This window comes from Chinchilla lanigera, unplaced genomic scaffold (genome assembly GCF_000276665.1).
Source record: "Chinchilla lanigera isolate Chin_1 unplaced genomic scaffold, ChiLan1.0 scaffold00061, whole genome shotgun sequence".
Classification (NCBI taxonomy): domain Eukaryota; kingdom Metazoa; phylum Chordata; class Mammalia; order Rodentia; family Chinchillidae; genus Chinchilla; species Chinchilla lanigera.
Window position 1 is genome coordinate 1,828,435 of NW_004955462.1, and position 22,604 is coordinate 1,851,038.

The 22,604-nt window shown below is 40.4% G+C and overlaps 1 protein-coding gene across 7 annotated transcripts in view; it reads right to left on the minus strand.

Annotated features, from left to right (window-relative positions):
• Armc4 (armadillo repeat containing 4) overlaps nucleotides 1-22,604 on the minus strand; it is a 175,602-nt gene that overhangs the window by 118,942 nt on the left and 34,056 nt on the right. For all 7 annotated transcript variants that reach the window (XM_013521481.1, XM_013521480.1, XM_013521478.1 and 4 more), the window contains 3 exons: nucleotides 5,315-5,461; nucleotides 2,904-3,113; nucleotides 123-365 (listed from right to left, as the gene is read on the minus strand). In XM_013521481.1, the coding sequence (XP_013376935.1) occupies nucleotides 123-365; nucleotides 2,904-3,113; nucleotides 5,315-5,461 (600 nt within the window). The remainder of the gene's footprint in view (nucleotides 1-122; nucleotides 366-2,903; nucleotides 3,114-5,314; nucleotides 5,462-22,604) is intronic.

The window sequence follows — 22,604 nt, forward strand, 5'->3', positions numbered from 1 at the left end:
CTCTAACAAAAAGCTGACATTTTGGAGAAAAAAAAACCTTTACAGTCATAAGCTTAAACATTATTGTTTTGGCTAAAACAGGCAATGTAAGAAGGCAAAGGTAAAAGAATTGCTTCGGGCACCTCTGATGCACATTCTTGCAACGTCCCCACCACTGGAATTAGCATGTCTTCATGAGACGTCTTCAGTAACCGAGCCAATAGTGGGAAGCCCCCAGCTTTGCGAATGGCTTCTTTGTTGGAATAACTCTTACTGCAGCTCCACAGAGCCAGCGCCCCGCAGCGAGCCACTTCCACATCTCTGGTTTCATACAGACTCGACTGAGCAGGTTCTATTGAATTCTGGGCACAGTCCAGCAGGGAAACCTGTAGAAGAGATAAACGCAAGGCAGCTGGGTATCTTTAAAATAAAACTCACAGCATCCTTCAATAGCTGCAGAATTGCTACTGTACCTCCATCAAAACCAAGAACACTTTAAAAAATAACTTTTATATTATATAGTAGCCAGAGAAAATAAAGAAATAAACAAAACACTTCAAAAGACCTTTCTCTGGATTTGGGAACTCCTGTATTTCTTCCCACAAGAAACTTAATCTCCCCACAACAGTATTTCCTTAATAAGTCTCTAACATTTACATTATTAATACTTATAAATCACATTTTCAGCCCTAGTATCTTGGAAAATCAAGGTCCTGAAAACCATTAGAACTTTCCAATAAGAACTGAGTGGTTTATACACTCTCAAAACCATGAGACCTTTGGGAAGCATACAGGCTTCCACATGTGCCAGTGACACCTTTTTTTTTCCTTTTTGCAATAACCAAAGTCACTAAAGACTTTAACCAAAAGGCAATTTACTGAAAGAACTCAGCAGCATGTCAGGTTGCCCCTTGGTGGACGTGAAGTCAGGTTTTTCCCAAGCCGTGACTAGAATTCCTCTTGTAATTCCCCGAGCAACACTATTCATGTCAGGTTATACAGTAGGTGCTGGGAACAGCGATGAATGCCAGTCCCTGATCAGAGTAATATCACCGTCTTATGGTGCTGAGCATGGGCAGCAGAAAGGTGTCCTGTCTTTATCTGGGGATGTGACAGTCATCATCTGTATATCCATTCTGTTTTTCCTGCTGGCTAAATTCCACAGATCCTGCCTACTTAGTCATGACCGTCATCCCAAACTTAGAAGGAAGTAACTCACACCATGTTTACAGACTCATTCCCAAATCCAAATTCCTGACAGAGAGACTCAGTGGAACTAGCCTGAGTCAGGTAGAGACACCCATTAGCTAGTTAGTACAGTTATTACCATGATCCAGTTATTACAGGGAAAAGAGCATTCACACAGCTTACAGCTACTGACTACCAGTAGGACAGCAGTACAAGAAAGATATCTGAAACAATGGGCTTGAACACAGGGTGAATAACCTGAGACTCTCTGCTACAGTTACCCCTCACCTTCATTCCCCTTATCACATCCCCTAGGCTTGAGCATCATGGCCTCCAGTCTTCATCGTGTCCCCACCTATGTCATCCTGGGTTTGGCCACAGGAGACCACCTGCACTTCCAAACCCCTCCACGCTGTTTACCAGCTGGCCTCATTTTCTTAAAATGCTTTTCCCTCATGGGTCTGCCTAACAAATATTTTCTTTCTAAGAACTCAGCAAGAAACAGGCTTTCCAGGCTTCCTTGACCCCCCTCCTAGTAGAATCCATAGATCACCCTCCTCTGCTCCTCTACCATTCTCAGTTAAATACCTAAAACTTGCCATGACTCGTTTAGTTTCATCCATGTCCTCTCTGCTGTCTGTGCTCAGCACCACAAGACGGTGACATCACTCTGATCAGGGACAGGCACTCACTGCTGTCTGTTCTATAACCTGACATGAATAGTGCTCAGAGAATGTCTGAAATGTTTCTCAGTGATGCAGCAAGCGACACACAGACATGGGCCACGGCACTGACGGCATGAGGGTCAGCACATACCACATGGAGCTTGCTGTGTGTCCACTTGGACGCACTATCCCTGCTTGCTCACTTATCAGGGGCACCTCTTCAAGGCTGACCTCTGCCGGGTGCCCACATCCATGGTGGCCAGCCCTGCCATGCCCGCTTGGACCCCAACTCAAACTGCTGAGGCCATAACCAGCCCACTCTCTATGGGGTCGTCTCCCTCACTTACAGTTTTCACTGGGAACTCTTACCTGGTAAATGTGTAAAAACACATTTTTCTACTGAAATAATCAGAAATCATTTTCAGATGAAATCTCTGTGAATAATTTTTTATTTCTAGTTTATATCTCAGTATTGGTGGGGAGCACTTTAAAAACTGGCATCACAGATATCAACAGTTTCCAATGCTGTTATCATTTCATATAATATTAATATACATTGACTATACTGCTAACATTCTTCACAACAACAATACCAATCGCCAACTATAGATGTTCCTCATGGACAACTGCATGCTCTTTTACTGCCTGCACAGTGCTCCTACCCGGCTGTTTGCAGATCTGTCTTCTAACTCACAGTGAGGCTGTCTCCCAGGGAGGTCCTCACATTGAGACCAACACCTCGGATGCCAGGGCTCCTAACCCATGCTCCACCCAGTGGACCCGACCATCTCTCACTGTCTCTGCCCATACATACAACTGGATCCTTCCAATGCTACAGATAACAATTTAAAATTTTTCCTATTTCTTTGAAAAAGAAATATGAGTATCTTCTTGTAGCCACTTCCTAATACAAGTATAACAAAATGATTATTCTGAAGGATGGATAACAGAAAAAGATGACTGCAGAACATGCCCCTATGGCCGCTGAATGTCTGAAGTAAGCAGGAAGGCCAGAGGCAGCAGCTGTGTGGGTGGTACTCATGCGCTGCAGGTGACACCCTTGGTACTCACCAGCTTGGTGATGCCCCCGTGCTGTCTCACCACCCGGCGGGCTCGCTTAAACTTGGCAACATTTGCAATGGTCTCAGCTGCCAAACACTTCAGACTCTTGTAGGGAGAATCGAGTATATTAACCATAATTGGTAAGCCCCCAAGATCAACAATATTCCGTTGGATTTGAGGATTATGACTGATTTCCTTCAAGATTTTTAATGAACCAATCTACATGGGGGGGAAAAAGTGATAGATGAATGAATGCTTAATATATAACCAGTGCTGTGTTTTTAGAAATTCCAAGTCTACCTAAAACCCTTCCCCAATTAAGTTTTTTAAGAAATAGTTTCCATCCCCAAGGGTTATACACATCTCCTGTACTTTCCTTCATTTATGTAAACAAACATTCATCCCTCCAGAAGCGAAAGAACTAATGGAAAAGAGCAATGGAGAAAAAAATGTAGGGAGAATGCTACCGAGAAAAAAAATCTCAGTAAACTCTCTAGCTTCACTGCTCTTAGTTGACTTAAAAAATCACTAATTTTGAAAGTCATGCAGGGGCTGGGAATTTAGCTCAGCGGCAAAAGCGCCTGCCTGGCAAGCGCAAGGTCGTGAGTTTGGTTCCCGGTACCGGAGAAAAACCAAAAAAAAAAAAAAAAAAAAAAAAAAGAAAGTCATGCAGCCGGGCAATGCATGGGTGATCTCTCCCACTGGCTTTGCTGTGATGACACAATAGTTGCCTCAGTCACTTTTCAGAGATTTAAAGGCTGCTTTTGCTGAAAACAATGTCTCTTCAGGTGTTGGTTTGGGCTTTTTGTGCAAGGAGAACAATAATATAATACAGGATGTATATTTTATAAGATTATTTATAATAGTCACCCAAAGAATCATATACAAGAGAGTGCAGGAAATCTGTCCACACACTAAGACCAACGAATCTAGCTGAGGGTCTGGATCCCACAGAAATGTCCTACATGAGTCCAGCTGAAGACCTAGAGCTCATAACAATATCTCATGCAGGCCTGTTTCATGGATCTGTGCTGGGAAGGCCCAAAGGTCGGTGGTAGAATGTAGGAAGTCTGTGCCAGCAGGATGAAGGATCTGTGCTAGAGGCTGAGGGATCTGCACCAGAGCTAGGAAGTAACTTTTCTACACAAAGTAGAACCAGAGTTCCCCTGAAAACTATCACAGCCCTCCTCAGCAACAGTGAGGTCCTGAGCTCTTCCAGTGGTGAAGACAGCTGAGTTCCCATGAATCCAATGCAGCAAGCTTCTCCAGGAGACTGGCAGTGCACCATCTTCCCCTTGGGAGCCAGGAAGTGATGCTTAAAGTGAGGACCAGAGTTCTCCCAAAGTGAACCGAAGCTATTCTCAGTACCAACAAGGTCCCAAGCTCCTTGGAGGATGAAATAACCAAGTTCATCAGGAAAGCTAGCATACAAGGTCCTCTAAGAAAACGAATAGCTCCTTACAGCTTCTACCAGCTCCCAACAGCCTTACTTCTTCTCCTGTTCTGCCTCTTATGCTGCTGGCAGCATTCCTCAGGTGGGCCTCCCACACCCAGCAGCATGCTTACTCAGTTCAGCTGGGTGTTATAAACTGACCACCAATTGTCAATCCACTACATTTCACCTGGACCTGATCATGTCCAATAGGGTGACTGGAACAAAATAAAAAGACAGGCAAGACAGGCACGGCGGCTCATGCCTGTGATTCTAACACCCTGGGCTCAAGGACTGCAAGTTCCAGCCTAGCCTGGGCAACTTAGGGACTTAACAAGACCTGTTTCAAAATAAGAATTTTTTTAAAAAGGGGGGTAGAGCTGGGGCTGGGACTGGGCAGGGGCTGGGACTGGGGCAGGGGCTGGGACTGGGGCAGGGGCTGGGGCTGGGGCTCAGTGTGAAGACCAGGGCTCATTCTCCAGTACTGAAAATAAAAAAAATAAAAAAGACTTGCTATCATGGCCTCCACACCATGTCTGCCTCTTTTCCAGCCTTAACTTATGGGTTAATGACACCAACCAGCTTCCATGACTGGAAACACCAGATACAAAAGGAGTAAGAAGAGGTGGTGCCTGAGTTCCTGAGAGATCTCCCCCAATTCCCAGAAAATACAGGATTTCCTCCCCTTTATTAGCCTGTCTCTGTCCCTCTTGTTATTTCTATCTTTCACTTTTGACTCCTGCTTCTCCATACTTTAGTCACTGAATAAACTTTCTTCTTAAACTTCTTCTGTCTCCAGAGTAGCTGGCCTTATCAAGGGCAGCAGAATGTAACTTTTCTCAGTTATGAGTCAAGAAAGCAAGCCGGTTGGTTATCAACACTAACGGCTACAGGTGGCAGTGAGAAAGCAACAGCAGGCGTGGCAGCCACTCATGCTGGGAGACAGCCGTGAGGAGAAAGACTTATGCACTGTGAGAAAACCACTCACCTTACATTTGACTTCGTCTGTATCAAGTAAGTTTATTAAAACCTCAAGGCCTCCCACATCTCTGATTGCAAGCTGACAGGTCTCTTGAGCTAGGTTGAAGTCCCTCATGGAGCACAGCGCAATCACTGTCGCGGTCTGATTTCCTCCCTGTGAAGATGCAATGCCATAAGAAGGTTACATAAAACCGTGCTCCCATAGAAATTACAAAATGGTCAGTAGCCCATGAACTAGGAAATGTATTTCCCTTACATGGCATTATTAAATTTTTTTAAGTTCTCTGAGTAGGCTGTAGTTTGTTAACTGAATCATGTCAAGTTAAAGCAGGGAAAAGCTCCTTGGGGTATCATAAAGTATTATTCCAATTAATTAAAGGTGTCTCCTCTAAATAGCTGTCTGTCTCCTCTAAATAGCTGTAACATTAGGTGGTATTAATATATTAAGAAGATTCCAGGCCTGCTTTGAGAGAATAAGGAATGGAAGTTGCATGTTTAGGTAACTGAGGGTCCAGCCAGTTTTTAAACAGTGTGTTGTATAATATAATCTTTGCCCGAAAATTATTCTTACAGATTATATGGTTTTTGTCCCTGGCATATAACTCCTAACATCTTTCTGTATCTAATAAGTTGGTCATGGCTGGCTTCCTCAGTTGGATCCTGGATGGGAATTGGTTACCAGTAAGACCAAAGTATCACTGAGGAGTTGAACTCTCAGCTCCAACCCCTTAACCTCTCAGGAGGAAAGAGGAGCTGAAGGTTCGATTGATAAGCAATGGTCATTTCGTCAACCACGCCTGTATAATGAAGTGTCCACGACATTCTAGAAGACAGGATTCAGGGGGCCTCCAGGCAGCTGGGCACAGGAAAGCTGCTGGAGTCTGGTGCGCCATGGAAGCCTCAGGCCCTCTCCCCAGATCTTGCCCTGTGCATTTCTGCATCTGAACCCTCTGTAACATCCTTTATAATAAACCAGTGGAAGTGTTCCCCTGAGTTCTGTGAGGTGCTCTAGTGAAAACATCAAGCCTGAAGAAGGGGCTGTGAGAACCTCAACATATAGCCAGCCAGTCAAGAGCAGAGTCACAACCTGACGACAGGACCCTGATGTGTGAGGGGCAGCGATCTCAGGAACTGAGCCCTCAACCCATGAGATCCAACACTGCTCTCCGGGCAGATGGTGTCCACATAGATTGGAATTAGCAGATACCCAGCTGGCGTTAGCTGCCGTAAAACTCCTTCTTTGCGGGCAGGGAAAAGGCCCCACACCATTTGGGTCACAGATGAAGCCCCTGTGTTGAGCACTGTGGTGTGAGAGCCAAAGAAACACTTTCTCCTCCACAGCTGTTAAGGAAGAGTGTAGAACAGGTAACCTGGAGAACAGGAAACTGTCAGACAGCCCAGCAACGGTGAGAAACCAAGAGCAGGTAGAGCCAGGGCTGTGGGAAACAGGAAGCCATTCCAGGAAGAGCTGGGGCTGCGGGATGAAGAAGGAAAAGGAAAGCTTCACTGTCGTGAGGAACATGCTGGCCTCACAGAGACTCACTCACATCAGTGTCTACCTGACCAATGGCCACAGGCAGAGTCATGGTGAGCTGTTTCCCTAAAAACAAACACAACACCTAAGAGTTTTCTTAAAATGATTGATCAGTGAATTAGACCTGCCAGAGATAAGGTTAGAGTTCTCCACAGGAATTCCCAGGGACACCCATGGCATCACTGCTCCAACACTCTCCTGAAATCACAGCACTGTGCACAGCCCTTGACTATTGCCACTGAGGCGCACGGCACCTGGAGCGTGGCACAAACATTAATGTCACAAGACATTAATCCAGTATTTCTTTTTTTTTTCTTTTTTTGAGACCGGGTGTCACTATGTAGTCCAGGCTGGCCTCAAACTCGTAGTGATCCTCTTGCCTCAGCCTCCTGAATGCTGGAATTACAGGTGTGCACCACCATACCTGGCCAAATCCAGTATTTCTACTGGAACTAAGAATAAAACATTTTTGTAAAACATGGTCATGAAAGTCAGCCCTTGATTCCTTCTTCAAAACAGTTCCAAACTTTCACACTTGTTAATCATTTATGTTGCCATTATCTACCTTATATAGTATATGTCTAATTAATATTGCTACTATCGCCATGTTCCCTCCTGAACTCATGTCTTGTGTTGAGATTGAAATGAGTGTTAAGAGGTAACTGGGTAATGAGGGCTGTGCTTTCGTGGGTGGATTGATGCCACTGTCATGGTGGCATCGTGGGGCCAGTTAGTCACCAGGGATGGCACTGTCATAAGAGTGCTCTCTGAGTGCTCTCTTACCAGTGATGCCCTTTGCCATGTTCTGACACAGCAAGGAGGCCCTCACCAGACACCAGCACCTTGATATCGCACTGCTCAGCCTCCAGACAGTGGCATCAGAAAATGCCCCAGCATCAGAAAATGCACTGACACATAAAGTAGATAATATAATCACTATATATTAAAATATACATGTTATATATTTATGTATGTTTCTACATATTCAAATTTTAAAGCATAGATTTTATATATATATAATAGTACACATAATGGAACATGGAAATTACAGACAAGCTGCCAAACCCCTTCCTCTTTGGTATCACACATGTGCACGTATGCAAATCCTCTTGAGAAGTCAATATAATATATTACTTTTAAAATTTAAAATGTGATGATTAGGGGACATGCATCAAAAAGAGAGGAGGGAAAGGTTTAGACTTTCACTCCTTTTCAAGAACACGCCTTCCTCATCTCTAGGAATGCCATGAGCAACCGTCCAGTGGTGACATCTCCAACAATGTCCGCTTTCCATACTTGTCCTCCCCTCGTGGGTAATCCAGGCTGATCCTGTATTCAAGATTAAGTTTAGAAGGACTAGAGCCTTAATTTCATTATTTAAATTTAGAATGATTAGGCTTTATAGCTTTTAGTGTTTTTCTCCTTATTATCAGCAGAAATTTTCCATCACCATTTTGGCTTTACAGTAGAAAGTAATAAATCCTCCCTGTATTAGCTGTCAGGTCATTAACTCCCTTATTTGGTAATATGAAACTCCCCTATACTAGCACTATCCATTTCTCTTTTTTAAAATGGCAAATATTTTGTAAATCAAAAAGAAGGATGTGGGGCCAGGGATATAGCTCAGTGGCACAAGCACCTGGCTGGCAAGCGCAAGGTCCTGACTTTGATTCTGGGTACAAAAAAGAAAATAAGGATGTACCCGCTAGCCATAATTAATTAAAGCAAACAAAGTAGGTAGTACACAAAAAGGTAAAACAGAGAAAATAAGGAAAACAATTCCATCCTGTTCCTCTGAATTTAGATGGTTAAAGAGAGCCAGAAATTTCTTCTGGCAGTTTCTGAATGCACAGAGCTGGGTTCCTATATGAAAAATTTAAAACCCAAACCGAGAATTTCAAGGGTAGTGGTTCTTCCAGTGGAGTGCAAGGAGAGACAAGGCATCATCCTCAGTGGAACCCAAACCATCTCTTTCCCCAGCACTTCCTCAGCAATGAAGACTGCGCTCCTCCAGACCCCCTCAGCGGTTCAGGACTGAGGACTTCTTCAACTGCTCTTCTTGCTTTATACAATTTCATTTGGTAGCAATTTTCTGCCTAATCACTGTATGTAATCTTTGTTTCCAATTTCAAGTTGCCTTCATTTTTATTTTCTAGACTATGTCCACTTTCAGGTTTCATTTCACTATTTACACTGTAACTAATAACCTAACTTTTTTTAAGCCATGTTATTATAGTTGATGCCCAAAAGGTCAGAGGTTGTATTTTTTTAAACATCTAAATCTTCACCAATCTTGAAATTTAAAAAAACTGACACTTTGCATGTATCATGAAGCAGTTAGATCCTCATAGAAAAAAAAAAATCTGTAAATCGGCTTTTTCTGAAAGTCTGGAAACATATTCATAGGCTTGAGGGATTTTTTTTTAGAACAGTTTTATATTAGGAAAAGTTAGTTTTTCCACATTTCAGGATTTACTTCTCCTCTTGTCACTGACCACACTCCCAAAAGGATTATAAATCTTTCAGAATGAATACCAGAAGACGGGAGCCAAAATATTCAACATACAGAGCCACAAATGTTAGCCAATTGCTATTCTTTAAATACCAGCTATGTCAAAGGATTTTCAAATGTTCGTTCTACTCTGTCCAGATGCCCTAATGCTCCGAGGAGAAGCAGCACAAACTCCTGCTTCAGTTAAGGTCCCCTGAGCATGTAATTAGTTGCCAATACTTATTTCCACATTTTATCACGCATTTGCATTTGTGAGCTTTTAAGAGCTGGAGAAAACATAGTAAAATATTGTTTTACTAGCTTCTGAAGGACTTGGGAAAATGCTTCCAATAAACTTTTCCATTTCTGAGATGAACGCAACTCTTCTGCTAGTTGTCTTCCGGCCGCCCTGGCTCCACCTCAGACCTCTCTGCAGCCTCAGCCCATGTCTCCCTGTTCCCATTCCTCTCTAGGACCTGGAGGTGTTTGCTCATCATCACAGCCGGGTTTTAAACATGCAGAGACAGGATGAGTGCTGCTCTCTCGTGCCTTTCTTAGAATTTCTTTTTAAAAGACCAGATGAATTGAAGATATTTTCCTAAACAATTTTTGAAATAAGGAATTGTCACCATCCCTGGTGTAGATAGTAAGGCCACTTCTTTACTGTCAGTAAGAAGAAATACACTTTTTCTAAATTATGATGAACAGTGTATTCAAGAGCTTAGATCGATCACTTTTGTGCTCTTTCACTCAGCAGATGTGTCCCGCACTATGGGGAGACAGGCGACAGACACTCGGGATGCACCGATAACAGACTTGGCCCAGGCCTTCATGGAGCTTATGCTTTATTAGACAAGAAATGTTTTCACCTTTTAATCCAACTCAAGTAAATAAAAGCTATTAAGTCTGAAAAGTGCTCCAGGGGTATGGGGCTCTGGAAGCTCAGCATAGGGAAGGGGGCATCATCCCTGGAAGAATATCTGAGTGGAGATCTGGATAAAAAGCAGAGGCTATCCCTGACAGGAGAGAAGGAGACAACCAAGAAAATGTGCAAAAGCCCTGTGTTACAATTCATCATAGCTAAATCTTGGAAGCAGCCTATATGTCCACCAACAGATGGAAGAGATAAGAGATTATTTATATGCAATGGAATACTATGCTGCCATAAAGGGGGATAATTTTCAGCCATTTGTAGGGAAATGGAAGCACCTTGAGACCACAATGTTAAGTAATATTAAGTGAAATAAGTCAAACATACAAACTTAAACACCACCTGGTTTCTATTAGATGAGAAACTCAAAGTATAAATAACTTAATGAGCAAAAGAAAGATAGTAAGACATAAGGAGATAGATCCTCTGCAAATGGGAAGGGAAACTAGGACGGAGGGCAGGGGAAGTAAAAAGAATTCAGGTGTATTATGAACATGTACCGACTCCCCAGGCTGAACACAATCCCATGTACTGCAAATGTGTACTGATAAACACAGGGGGAAGTCCTGCATTGGTAGGGGGATGGTGCAGCTAAGACCTCAGAAGCCAGCACAACCCCAACCTGTGAGAAAGAACAGTACACAGTGAGCTGAAAATGCAGATGGGCGCCTGCACATGCTGGGCTGGGAATTTGAGTCTTTACATCAAGAGTGGCCAGCATGTGCCAGTGACATTTGTCAAAGCTCTTACAGCTGTGGAGTTCCCGCCGGGAGATGCTAAGCAAGGTCCTGTGGACACCGTGCAGGCTGCGCGAAGATGCCCGGAAAGAAGTATAATTCGGACAAAGCCTGGGGGGATTCATCCTGTGCCACAAAGGGACTTTAATGGAAGCTTTTGTTTGTTTCTCCTCGTTTTCTTTGCTCTGGAAAGGACATGCTCAGCTAACAGGTGAAAGTGGTGGGCAGCACACCTGCAGAATCACCATTCCTGCCAGAGCCCCACAGGACCACAGAGACATCATGCGGACCAGAGGCCCCCTCCTGCCCCTCCCCTGCCATCTGCAATCAAGCAGCAGCCAGTGAGACCTGGGGAGGTGACACCACCATCACACAGCCATCCAGCTGGCTTTCAGCGCTCTCAGAACTTTTTTCCTCCCGACACGCCACTCGGACAGCAGAAAAAGAGGAGACCTGCCAGTGGCTGTTCGTTAACGATGGCGGAGGGCCCAGTGCCCGGCACCACGGCTGGCTCAGAGATGACTTTTCTCCAAGGACAAGGAGTGGCAAAATGTGCTCAGAGAGTGGCATATAACCGTGGAGTCAGTAGGAAAAGACAGTGCTTTGGCTTCTGTTTATTTTCAAACCCATTTTATATGGATGACTCAGCACTCATAAACCCAAGACTGAACAGAACCCAAGGAAAAGAAGCAAATATTATTTTCAGATATATATCTATAGAAATAGAGAGAGAGAGAAATACATCTCAAGCTGGGTATGGTGTTGGACAACATAATCTCAGTGCTCTGGAAGGCTGCAACAGGAGGATCACAAATTTGAGTTCAGCCTGGGCAATTTGGTGAAATCCTGTTTCAAAATAAGAAATTTAAAAATGGCTGGGAATGGAGCTCAGTACAAAGGCCCTGCGTTCAATCCTCAGTACTCAGAGAAAAAAGGAAGAAAGTAGGGGGAGGGAGAGGAAGAAAGAAAAAAAAGAAATTACACTCAAGTTGTCATCTTGCCACCTTGCTAAGAATTTTTATCAGAAATGGATAAAGAAAGAATAATGGAAGAGTCCCCTATGCATTTTTGAAAAAGATGTGGAATCTTTAGAGGAAATGACAATATATTAGAACATCACAGTGATTGCAATGAGGAAAAATTTATATAGCAAATGTAATCTTCTCCCTGAAAAACTCAGAAGAATGAGCTTAATATTTATGACAATTAATAGAGGTAATTCACTAATGTGGCTAGAAACAAGGGCGACATTTAGAGTGAATAATTACCACACTTTAAGAATAATAACCAAAATGGATAATTTGAAAAAAGATTTCTTGCCAGTGTTAGCAAAATAATACCAACAAAAATATAAAGCAATGCTTTAGATATTTAGAGGAAAAGTCTATGACATTTTAGTGAAGTATGTAAAATACTAAATGATCACATCAGGTTCCTAAATAGGATAATTCAGTAGTATTAAAATTATAGTTTATCCAAAATTAATTCATAAATTCACACAAACCAACTCAAATCCTAAGAGGATTTATTTAGTTTTTGTTTTTAACTTAATTCTCAACTCATTTTAAAAATGATCCAGAATGGAAAATACAGAAAAATTCATTTTTGAAAATTTAAGACAACTACCTGCTCTACCAAATATTAAAATTCACCAAAGCCATAGGGAGCAAAACACTGTGAAACTGGCATGGGGGAAATCCCAGTAAATCAATGCAAGAGAGGAAGATCCAGAAAGAAACCCTGACACGTGAGATGCAGGATTTTTTATTAGTTAGTGTTTGTAGTATATGCAGTTTGCATTCATCTTGGGGAGTGGACAGACGTACATAACACAACATTTTTAAATCCCCTTCCCACCCATCTCCCTCCCTCCACCTCTCAGTCCCCTTTCCTCATTTTCACTCTCGTTGTTATTATTCTTAGCCCATGTTTACAACATACAGTGCTTGCATGTATTGAGGGTATTAGGTTTCTGTATATGGCACACCTTAATTCTTCTCAAGTTCCTTTTTTCTCCCCTTCTCCCTGCTGGCCTCGTTCTCCTGGACTTCTCTCCATTTGCAAGAGACCTATTAACTTGTCCCCTTCTATCCATCCTTTATTATTCTCTTTGTTTGTACTCTGCCTTACTCAAATGAGACACACCACATGGTATTTATGCTTGTGTGTCTGATTTATTTCACTCAACATCATATTTTCCAGATGCATCCATGTTCTTACACATGTCTCAAATTTATCCTCCTGTATAGCTGAGTAGAAGTATCTGCACAGCAAAGGAATCAATTAGTAGAAAGAAGAGACAATCTACAGAATGAGAAAAAAGCTTTACCAGTATTCCTCAGACAGAGGATTAATATCTCAAATATATAAAGAACTCAGTAAAAAATTAGACCACCTAAAATAAGACTCAATCAAGAAATGGGCAAGTTAAATGAAGAGACATTCTCAGAAGAAATGACGAGCAAATATATGAAAAAATGTTCAACATCTCTCACCATTAGACAGGTGCAAATTAAAATAATGTAAAGATTCCATTCTACTTCAGAAAGAATGGCTATCATCAAGAAGTCAAATAATAACAAATGCTGGCATGGCTGTGGTGAACAAGGAATCATCCTACACTGTTGTTGGGAATGTAGACTAGTACGGCTATTTTGGAAATCAAGATGGAGATTTCCCAAAGAACTAAAATTAGAAAATCCATAGAACTAAAATTAGAAATTCCATATGACTCAGTTATTCCCCTCCCAAGTGTCTTCCCCAAACAGTCAAAGACATCATACTACAGTGATACGTGCAGTGTTTGTAGCAGTGTAATTTATAATAGCTAAACCCTGGAAGCAGCTGGTACACCTCTCAACAGACGGCTGGATGAAGAAAATGTGGTATCTATTGCAGTATTTGACAGTGGTAGCACCTGAGGTCACTGGGGGAAGAGTGGGTGAGCCAATCATCTGTGTGGACACAGTTTTCCTTCTAGAGGAAAAGACTGCAGTTAGATACCCATCTTACATGAATTCCAGATGGATTAAGGATCTGAACTTTTGAAAAACTACCCAAAGGAAATAGAAAATATTGTTCTCCTCATGAAATAGCTCCAGAAAAACTTTTCTAGCTCCTAAGACTCAAAACCCATAAGCCACGAAAGAAACAGTTAATGTTTATTAATGAGAAAATAAAACAGAAGACATGCGACAGAGAAATATTTGCAACCAATACAACAGCCAAAAGATTAATTTGCATCATCAAAAATAAAAAGCCACTGAGAAAAGTGGACAAAGGATGCAAGACAATGGTTACTGGGCATATGAAAAAAATACATTCACCTCACCGCCGGCCAGAAATGTGCAACTTCAAACAAGACCTATCTTCCATATCAGAAAGAGCCAAGTCAAAAATTAGAAAGACTGCAATTGGCGAGAATAATAAAACAATAGATTTTAATTCTAGATGAATCATTTTTAACAACCTGTGAAGATTTAAAAGACTATCAATGTCTAGACTCCATCCCAGACCAATTCAATGAAAGCTTTCATGACTGGTTATGGGTATTTGGGTCTTTTGTTTGTTTCTAAGAGCGCTGGTTGGTTTCATTCCATGCCCAAAGTTGAAAACCTTCAGTGTATTACTGGTAGAATGGTAACCGACATTTGCTTTCTGGAAGGAGCAATCAAACATTCTTTTTATAAAACAAGTTTGTTTATTGCCCTTCTTTATTTCCCTTTAAATGAAAAAAGATGGCAAGCTTTCTCGAACTTTAGTGTGCACGTATTCTTTCTTTTTCAAGACAGTTTTATTGAGGTTTAATTCATATTTAAAATATTGCACTGGGCCAGGAATATAGCTCAACAGAATCGTGCCTGCCTCACAAGCAGAAGATCCCATGTTCAGTTCCCAGTTTCAAAAACAAACAAACAAAATATTGCACATACTTAATAGACACAATTTAATGACTTCAGACATATCCAAACACCACAGAATTGCCATGAAAAAGGTAATAAACATCTACCACCTACAACAGTTTCCTTGTGCCTTCTTTTTTGTCTTAAGAACATTTACCATGAGCTCAATCCTCTTAAATTTTAAGTGCACAGTAAACACTGTTAACTATAAGCACTGTGTTGAACGCTGTATAGTACAGATTCCTAGAACATATTCTTCTTGCACAAATATACTTGTTAGACATCTTTGGGTTAGAGCTACCAGAAATTTGAATTTGCATTCTATTTCACCCAAGCAATTCTATTTTAAAGAATTTGTGCAAGAGAAAGAGTGTACATAATCCAAAGAAGATGCAAACATATTTGCCATATGGTTGGTTGTAGTAACAAAAATTGATTTAAACAAACTAAAAAATTATCAATAAGTAAATTATTAAATAGTTTAATGCTATGGACCTATAATGAAATACTGTGTACTAATTAGAAGGACTGAGGCATGTAGGAAAGAGCACCAAGACATAATATTAATATGAAGAGCAAGTGTAGAATGAAAAAACAGTATGATTTCATTTATGTTTACAAATGATATGTGTCTATGTATGTAAACAGAAGTAGCTGGAAAGAGACCTTCATTTGTTTGTTTTTTATGGCTTAAATTTTTGCAGTGAGCATGTACCAGTGTATTATTTGTATAACAGTTTAAGGGCTTAAACCAGAAGTCATATAAAACACACACATGCTTCTTCTATGCCCTCCACATCCCAGAAATAATCGGCAGGCCACCGTCAGACAGCCACACTCACCCAGGGAGGAAAACTGGGAGAGCAGCCACAGCCCCTGGCAGCAGGAATCTCAAGAGCTACTGGACCAAAAAGAGACACACCGTTTCATATTTTTCTACAAATATGCAGATTCCAATAATGATTACAATTGATCTACACCCACATCTATACCCAATTATACCAAATCCTTAACACAGATACTTAGGACTTCTTCCACAGGAATATTACGTAATGGGATACAAGTATGTTCTTTCACAACACAAAGCAAAGCAGCCCTGCACATTATACACACGGGAAACTTGTCTGTGCTGTTTTCCTCCAATCTGTTTAGCTTTCTGTAATAAAGTTTTAGAGAAATGCACAGTGTGAAGAATGAAAAATATGTTTTTACAAATCAGGCGATGAATTTTCCAAAATGATTTGTTACATTTTTAGATCATTACATAAAACTATTTTAGACATCAAGATGCTTTGAAATAAAGACAAATCTTATGAATAACTAGATGAGCATATGTAACACGTAATTCTGCTCTAGTTGGGCTAGCTAATAGTATGGGCTCATGAATAAATCCACAAAGAATGAATGAATTAGTTTAATGAGTTAAGGTCCAGAGGCCTCTCTTGAAGCTTTTGGTTTCTGTTTTGCTGGTTTTCTTTGGTGCTGTGGATTGAGCCTGGGGCTTGCGTATTCAGCAGTTACGTCGATATGGTCGTATAACACTAGCTACTGGTAATATAAACCATTATGAGCCAGTAGCACGGTGTTACCAAATTCATTTAATTATGCTGTTTTTTCTCCACATAGATTTATTTATGATAGCCAAGAGGCAAGGAAAATTTAAAGCTGAAAAACTAAAAAGTTATCATTGAGTTGTAGATCAAAGAACCTCCACTGAACATTCAAAACCTCTCCACCCTCCATGGTTCCCACCATCTCCTTTGTAATACAAATGACAGAGGATAAATCCTTTTGTGGGAAACGTAGACAAAGAAAGAACACACATTTCAAGTAAGCCAAGGACAAGACTTAAAAAGCATTCCCTTTGTCCACTACAATATTTACAAAAGTATAAATGCAAACTCTGAGTGGAAATTACAGTAGATGATGGAAATTTAAATATGATTTCTAACAAGTACTTTTTAAAAAGCACTAAAGTCCTATTCTTGTCACTGAACTTTTTAACAAAATGTGAACCCATGTCAGTGTAGCAACATGTGTATTAAATGTTTCTCCAGAAAGTGGTGCTAGTTTCCTTTTATAAGCACTGGAACTGATTTGAGTACATAAACAGTAACTGGTTTCCATTTTTGAAAGATTCTTTTAAATGAGAATAATTTATGCTATCACAATTCTTCTCAATCTCATTAAGTAAAAATCTAGCAGAAGAGTACACTCAGGCATTGCCTTACAAAAATGAATTGCCTTACAAAAACGAATATTGAATCCCTTTATAAGGAGGGCTCCCCATTTAGTCTCTTACTTGAACAAAGGAATCCAAACAACAGAGAAGATGGCCAGGTCCAAGAGCAAGGTCTACAGGCCTCTTGAGACCTGAATTTCTTGACAGTGGGACAGAACAATCAGGCAACGGGCAGTAAAGATGAAGTCTGGACATGGTCCCAGCCCACAGCTGCCTTCTGTGTGGCCTGCAGCGAAGCATTTCTCAGCTTTTCCACCACTTAAACAGGGATCAAACCTCCTGCCACTCCGTTTTCAAAACCCAAGTAATGAGAATGGAATTTAATTAGCTATAATTGATTGCAAAGTATGTCAAATTCCTTAATTTGGGTATGAAAAATCATTTAGCCCCAAAGTACTACTTAGAAGAGCAATTTTAACCGCTGACAGGTGTGTGTCTGTGTGTGTGTGTGTGTGTGTGTGTGTGTGTGTGTGTGTGTGTGTGTGAAATCAGTTCATGTATGGTTGTTAAGAAAGGGAGCCCCCCAAAAGCAACCTTTAACCAAAATTTGCAAGGAGGGAGCCCTGGGTGCCTCCTCTAAATCGTACAGTCTAGTGGCATCTCCAAAGAGAGCATCTTCTAGGGGCTGGGGATTTAGCTCAGTGGCAAAAGCGCCTGCCTGGCAAGCGCAAGGTCGTGAGTTCGGTTCCCGGTACCGGAGGAAAAAAAAAAAAAAAAAAAAAGAGAGCATCTTCTCACTGAAGTGGAGAACTTGTCTTTGGTAAGCTGGTAGAATGCCCACTATCTTCATTTTTCATGGCCCGAAATTTTGAACTTGTGGAACTTGTGGGAGAATAAGTAGCAAGCTTCCTGTTCATGTGAAAGGTGAAACTGACAGCAATGTTTACAAATTTGGTCATATAAAATAAACAAATTAGGCTTCCCCTCATGAACCTATTGTGGATGGAGGAAGAAGATGAATGTATGGGAGTGACCATCCTTTCCCTCTGTTGATACAACCCTGTCACTGGTCTGTACCTCTCCACTCAGACACTGCTACATGTCTTTAAAAATCAATGTTTTCATCATCTCACTCCCATTGGATTCTGGGCAAAATCCCAAGTGCAGCAATAGGCATCCGTGTGGGAGGAGGGACACCTGGGGAAATGACCCTGAGCACTAATTCTGGATTCTTCCATCACTAGGGTAAGTACTCGAGAGTAAAAGAAGAGGGTGAAGCATTTCAGAACAGGGGCACAAGAGAAGTTGGGAAAGACGTTAATAGCAGAACGAACAACTTTGGCTTCAAAGCAGAAAGAGCTGCTCTTAGGAGACTGTGAGAACAAAAAAGCCTCACCTCTCCTCTGCACCATTGGGCAGGGGTGAAAGGACAGGCTTGAGCAAGTGAGGGAGACAGTGCGAAATGCAGAAACAAATTTTGTATCTCTAATCATGGAGCAGCTAAGACCACCTGTGCCTTCACAAATAGCAGAAAGCAGAAGGCATGTGCTTGTCAGTAAGAAAGCTGAAAAGGGATGTAGTGCTTCATCTAGAATTAGGATACAGACTCATCAGTTGGAGACAAAAAGAAATAGGAAAGTTGGTGAGTGAAAATGCAACGTATTTATTAATTTAAAAGTTACATTGTTAGCATAGCACTCTTAAGAAATTGAAGATTCTATTTTGACTTTTTTACTTGTAAAAAGAACGTGGGGCTCATTTCCATCATGGGGGCACACTTAGAGTGTACAGACCACAAGGCTGTGTGGTTTCAAATTGTAAAAATTTAAGTGACTTTAAAAGAAAATAATGACTGGTTCAGGCACTCCACTGATGAGATTGTTCTTAAGTAACTCAAGTGGATCTGAGTCTACACATATATGAGAAAGATGTACGAGTATGGGGACTCCACTGGCTGAAGGTGGATGGGTAAGTATGCGTGTGTGTGTGTGCGTGTGTGTACGTGTATGTTATTTTATTTTTTAATGGAAGGAGTTTATTATTTACTGTTACTTGAAAATATTGTGTAAGTATATACTTGACTATGATTTTCTTTTTGACAAATAAATTAGGAATTATAAATACTAGCGGCCTCACTTTCTGGTGTTGATCTTACTGTGTGTTGAGAATGATACCAAACACACAACCTGCATTCTCACATTGCTCTCCCGAGTCTCTTCAAAAAGCAAAAAAATGAGAAATAATTACATTGTGTTCAATAAGCCCAGATGAAAAGAACATATACATCTATAAAACTTTTACAAGTTGAAATGACCATATGTCAAAGCCAAATAATTAAATACAAACTTGCTTTACTTATATGCCAAGGTCTGAGCTCATAGCCCTGGATAAATAATAAGCTATACAGTTCATTGACCTGTTTGGGTATTAATGAGCTCATCAAATTTTTTCACCACTCACAGACATTGCTCTTTTTGGAAAGTGGTAAGTAAAAGTCAGGTCAATATTAACATTTCTCTGCTAGTTTAAATCTACACCAAAGCCATAATTTTATAAATTAAAATGTCAAGTACATTTATTTTGAGATTACCTAGAGACATTTAATTTTGCATTTTAGAGACTTTTAATATCCTTTTTGTGTCTCCATAGAAAACATTTATCAGTGTCAAAAAACCTTGAAATCATGTGTAGATATACTTTTTCTTTTATTAGCTATGTTAAGAATATTTACCTGTGGGAACTATAAGAATTCCAAGCAATTTACTGTCTAGCCAAAAGTATCACATTTGCACATGATTTATTGATGAATAACTTGTGCAAGCTTAAGTAGCACTTCATCAACAAATGTTTTCCTTAGCTGTTCAGGGACAGAAATAGTGCATCCTTTTTTGGCCCAAAGCTATATGGGCTTATCCTAAATACTTGTATAACCCAACACAGTTACTCAGCAGCTATTATGAGGAACTCTTCGCCATGGTCACCGGGAGAACATTACCAAAGATTTGTTTGCATTCACTCAGTGCCTGCCCCATTCAATCTTAAGGCAGAAAGTTCTTTCCTCTCTTAGCATTGGGATCAGTTTTACTCATTGGCAACTGGCTTATTTTTACCTAGGGATGCTTAAGTCTGTCCCTCACTATATTAATTTGCTGTATTTTTTAATTTTTATTGGTTGCTAGAAAACTTAAAGCAAAATTTGAGGGCCACATAGGCAAGCCAGTAAGATTCCACAGCAAACATTTTCTGTAATAATAACCATATGCAGCGGAAATAAGTATTGTTGTCAATTGTTACGGAGGACTTTTTGCTAAGCACTTGACGTGTTTTATGTCATTTAATATTCATCATAATTCTAACATATGAGAGCTTTTATTTTTCCATTTTCACCAGTGAGGAAACTGAAGTTTAGAGAGGTTAGTCAATCTACCAAAGGCCAAAGAGTTAGTAAATGGTCAAGCTTCAACTCAAATGATATTTCTCCAACATCAGAGATCATGCTTCTAGCAACTCCATTATTCTACCTCCCGCTTCTGCCCCTTTTATCCTGTTTCACTTTATTAATGAAATAAAGACAATGGCCCAGGGCTGTCTGGAAAAGCACCAGGGCTCTTCCAGTTCTTCTACCAGAAGGCCATGTCTGAGCCCCAAGCGCCCTGTCCAGCTCCAGGTGCCTACTGTAGGAGAGTGAGTAAGGAGAGGACACTACAGACAGCGCTGTGGCTCCAGCAACAGCAGGTGACTGCTGGGAAGGAGTCATGAACCACCGGGTTCAACTGTGTGGTCTGTGACAAAGACTCCTGCCAGGGATGTGCAGGAGTGACCAGCTGAATCCACCTGTGCTCTGGGCTAGGTCTCCCAATTCCCAACATTCCATGTTTATAAAAACATGGAATTCTCAGAAAGTTTCAGAAGTTCCCCAAATCATAAGTTATTCCATATTTTTCTAATATTTTCCTTACATGTTTTTAAGTAGTAATGAGTGATCATAATAATAGTGAATCATTTCCATAATAATAAATCATGAATCATTTTTAGTGGCAGAATTATGCTAACGGTTTTGGAGGTTTTCTTTTAAGAAAAACTATTAGACAAAGTATGAGTTTATTATTATTATGAAGCAGTATGTGTGTGCTAGTCAGCTTTTGGTCAGTATAATAAATACTTAACATAATCAACTTATAAAGTGAAAGGTTCATTTTTTAGCTCATGGTTCAGAGGTTTCAGTTCATGCCCGGCGGGTCCTGTGGTGAGACAGCAATGCAAGGCAGAAGCGTGTGGCTGACACAACTGCTTATGTCACTGTCGGGAGGCAAAAGAAAGAAAAGACTGAGTCGCACCATCCCCACCGGGGAACCCACCCCCAGGGACCTGAAGACTTCTGTTTTGGCCTCATCTCTTAACCTTCTTACCATCTTCCAATAGCTTACAGCTGGGACCAAGATATTAACACATGCTTTTTGGAGGAATTCGTGTCCAAACTAGAAATATGGGACACAATTATATATTGCAATAATAATTACATATTAAAAAAATCTCCACCATTCTAGATTCCTTGGTAATAGAAAACACTAAATTAGGGAAGCACTAACACAAAATAACGGCCAAGTAAGAACAATATCAAAAATTGAAAGAGCATATGAAAGTACTTAATATTTATAAAATGCAATTCTTAAAATTAAATTTTAAGGCCAGGAACATAGCTCAGTAGCACAAGCGCCTGCCTGCCAAGCTCAAGGTCCTGAGTTCAATCCCCGGTACCAAAAAAAAAAAAAAATTAAATTTTAAAACACACAAAATATTAACTATCCTATTAAAAAGACTTGATCTTTGGTTTATAACAAATAATCCAAATTTTAAAAAACAAATGTTTCCTTCACTTTGCATTGATACTAGTCAGGTCATTGAGAGGTTTCCCAAAGTGTCACTAAGCTGAGTGTTACTGCTTCACATATATACATACTCTTTATAAAATATAAAAATATTTTGTCATTTATTTTTAATTAAAAGTAGTAATTCTGTACATTATATTCATATAGCATTGTGATATTTTGTTATATATTTACATTGCAGAATGATTGAATCAAGCTAATTAACAAATCAAGAACCTCACATACTTGTAAAACATTCAAAATCTACTCTTTCAGCAATTTTGAAATATGCAATATATTATTGTACATTATAAAATCACCATTCTGTGCAGCAGATCACTAAAGCTTAAGTGCTCCTGTTTTACTGAAATTTTATCTCACTGAAATCAAAGAACCCTTTGATCAAACTCTTGCCTGTCCCCAATCCACCCCCTGGTCCAACCTCTGTAACTACCATTCTACATTCTAGTTCTATGAATTCAATTTCATTTAATATATTATTACTCCAGGTTCATGCATACTGAAGTTCACAAATGAGAGAATTTCCTTCTTTTTGAAACAATAATAGTCCAAAGCCTGTGTACACCACACCTTCCTTATCCATTTGTTCATCCACTGATGAATACTGGGTTGCTGCCATAACTTAGCTAAT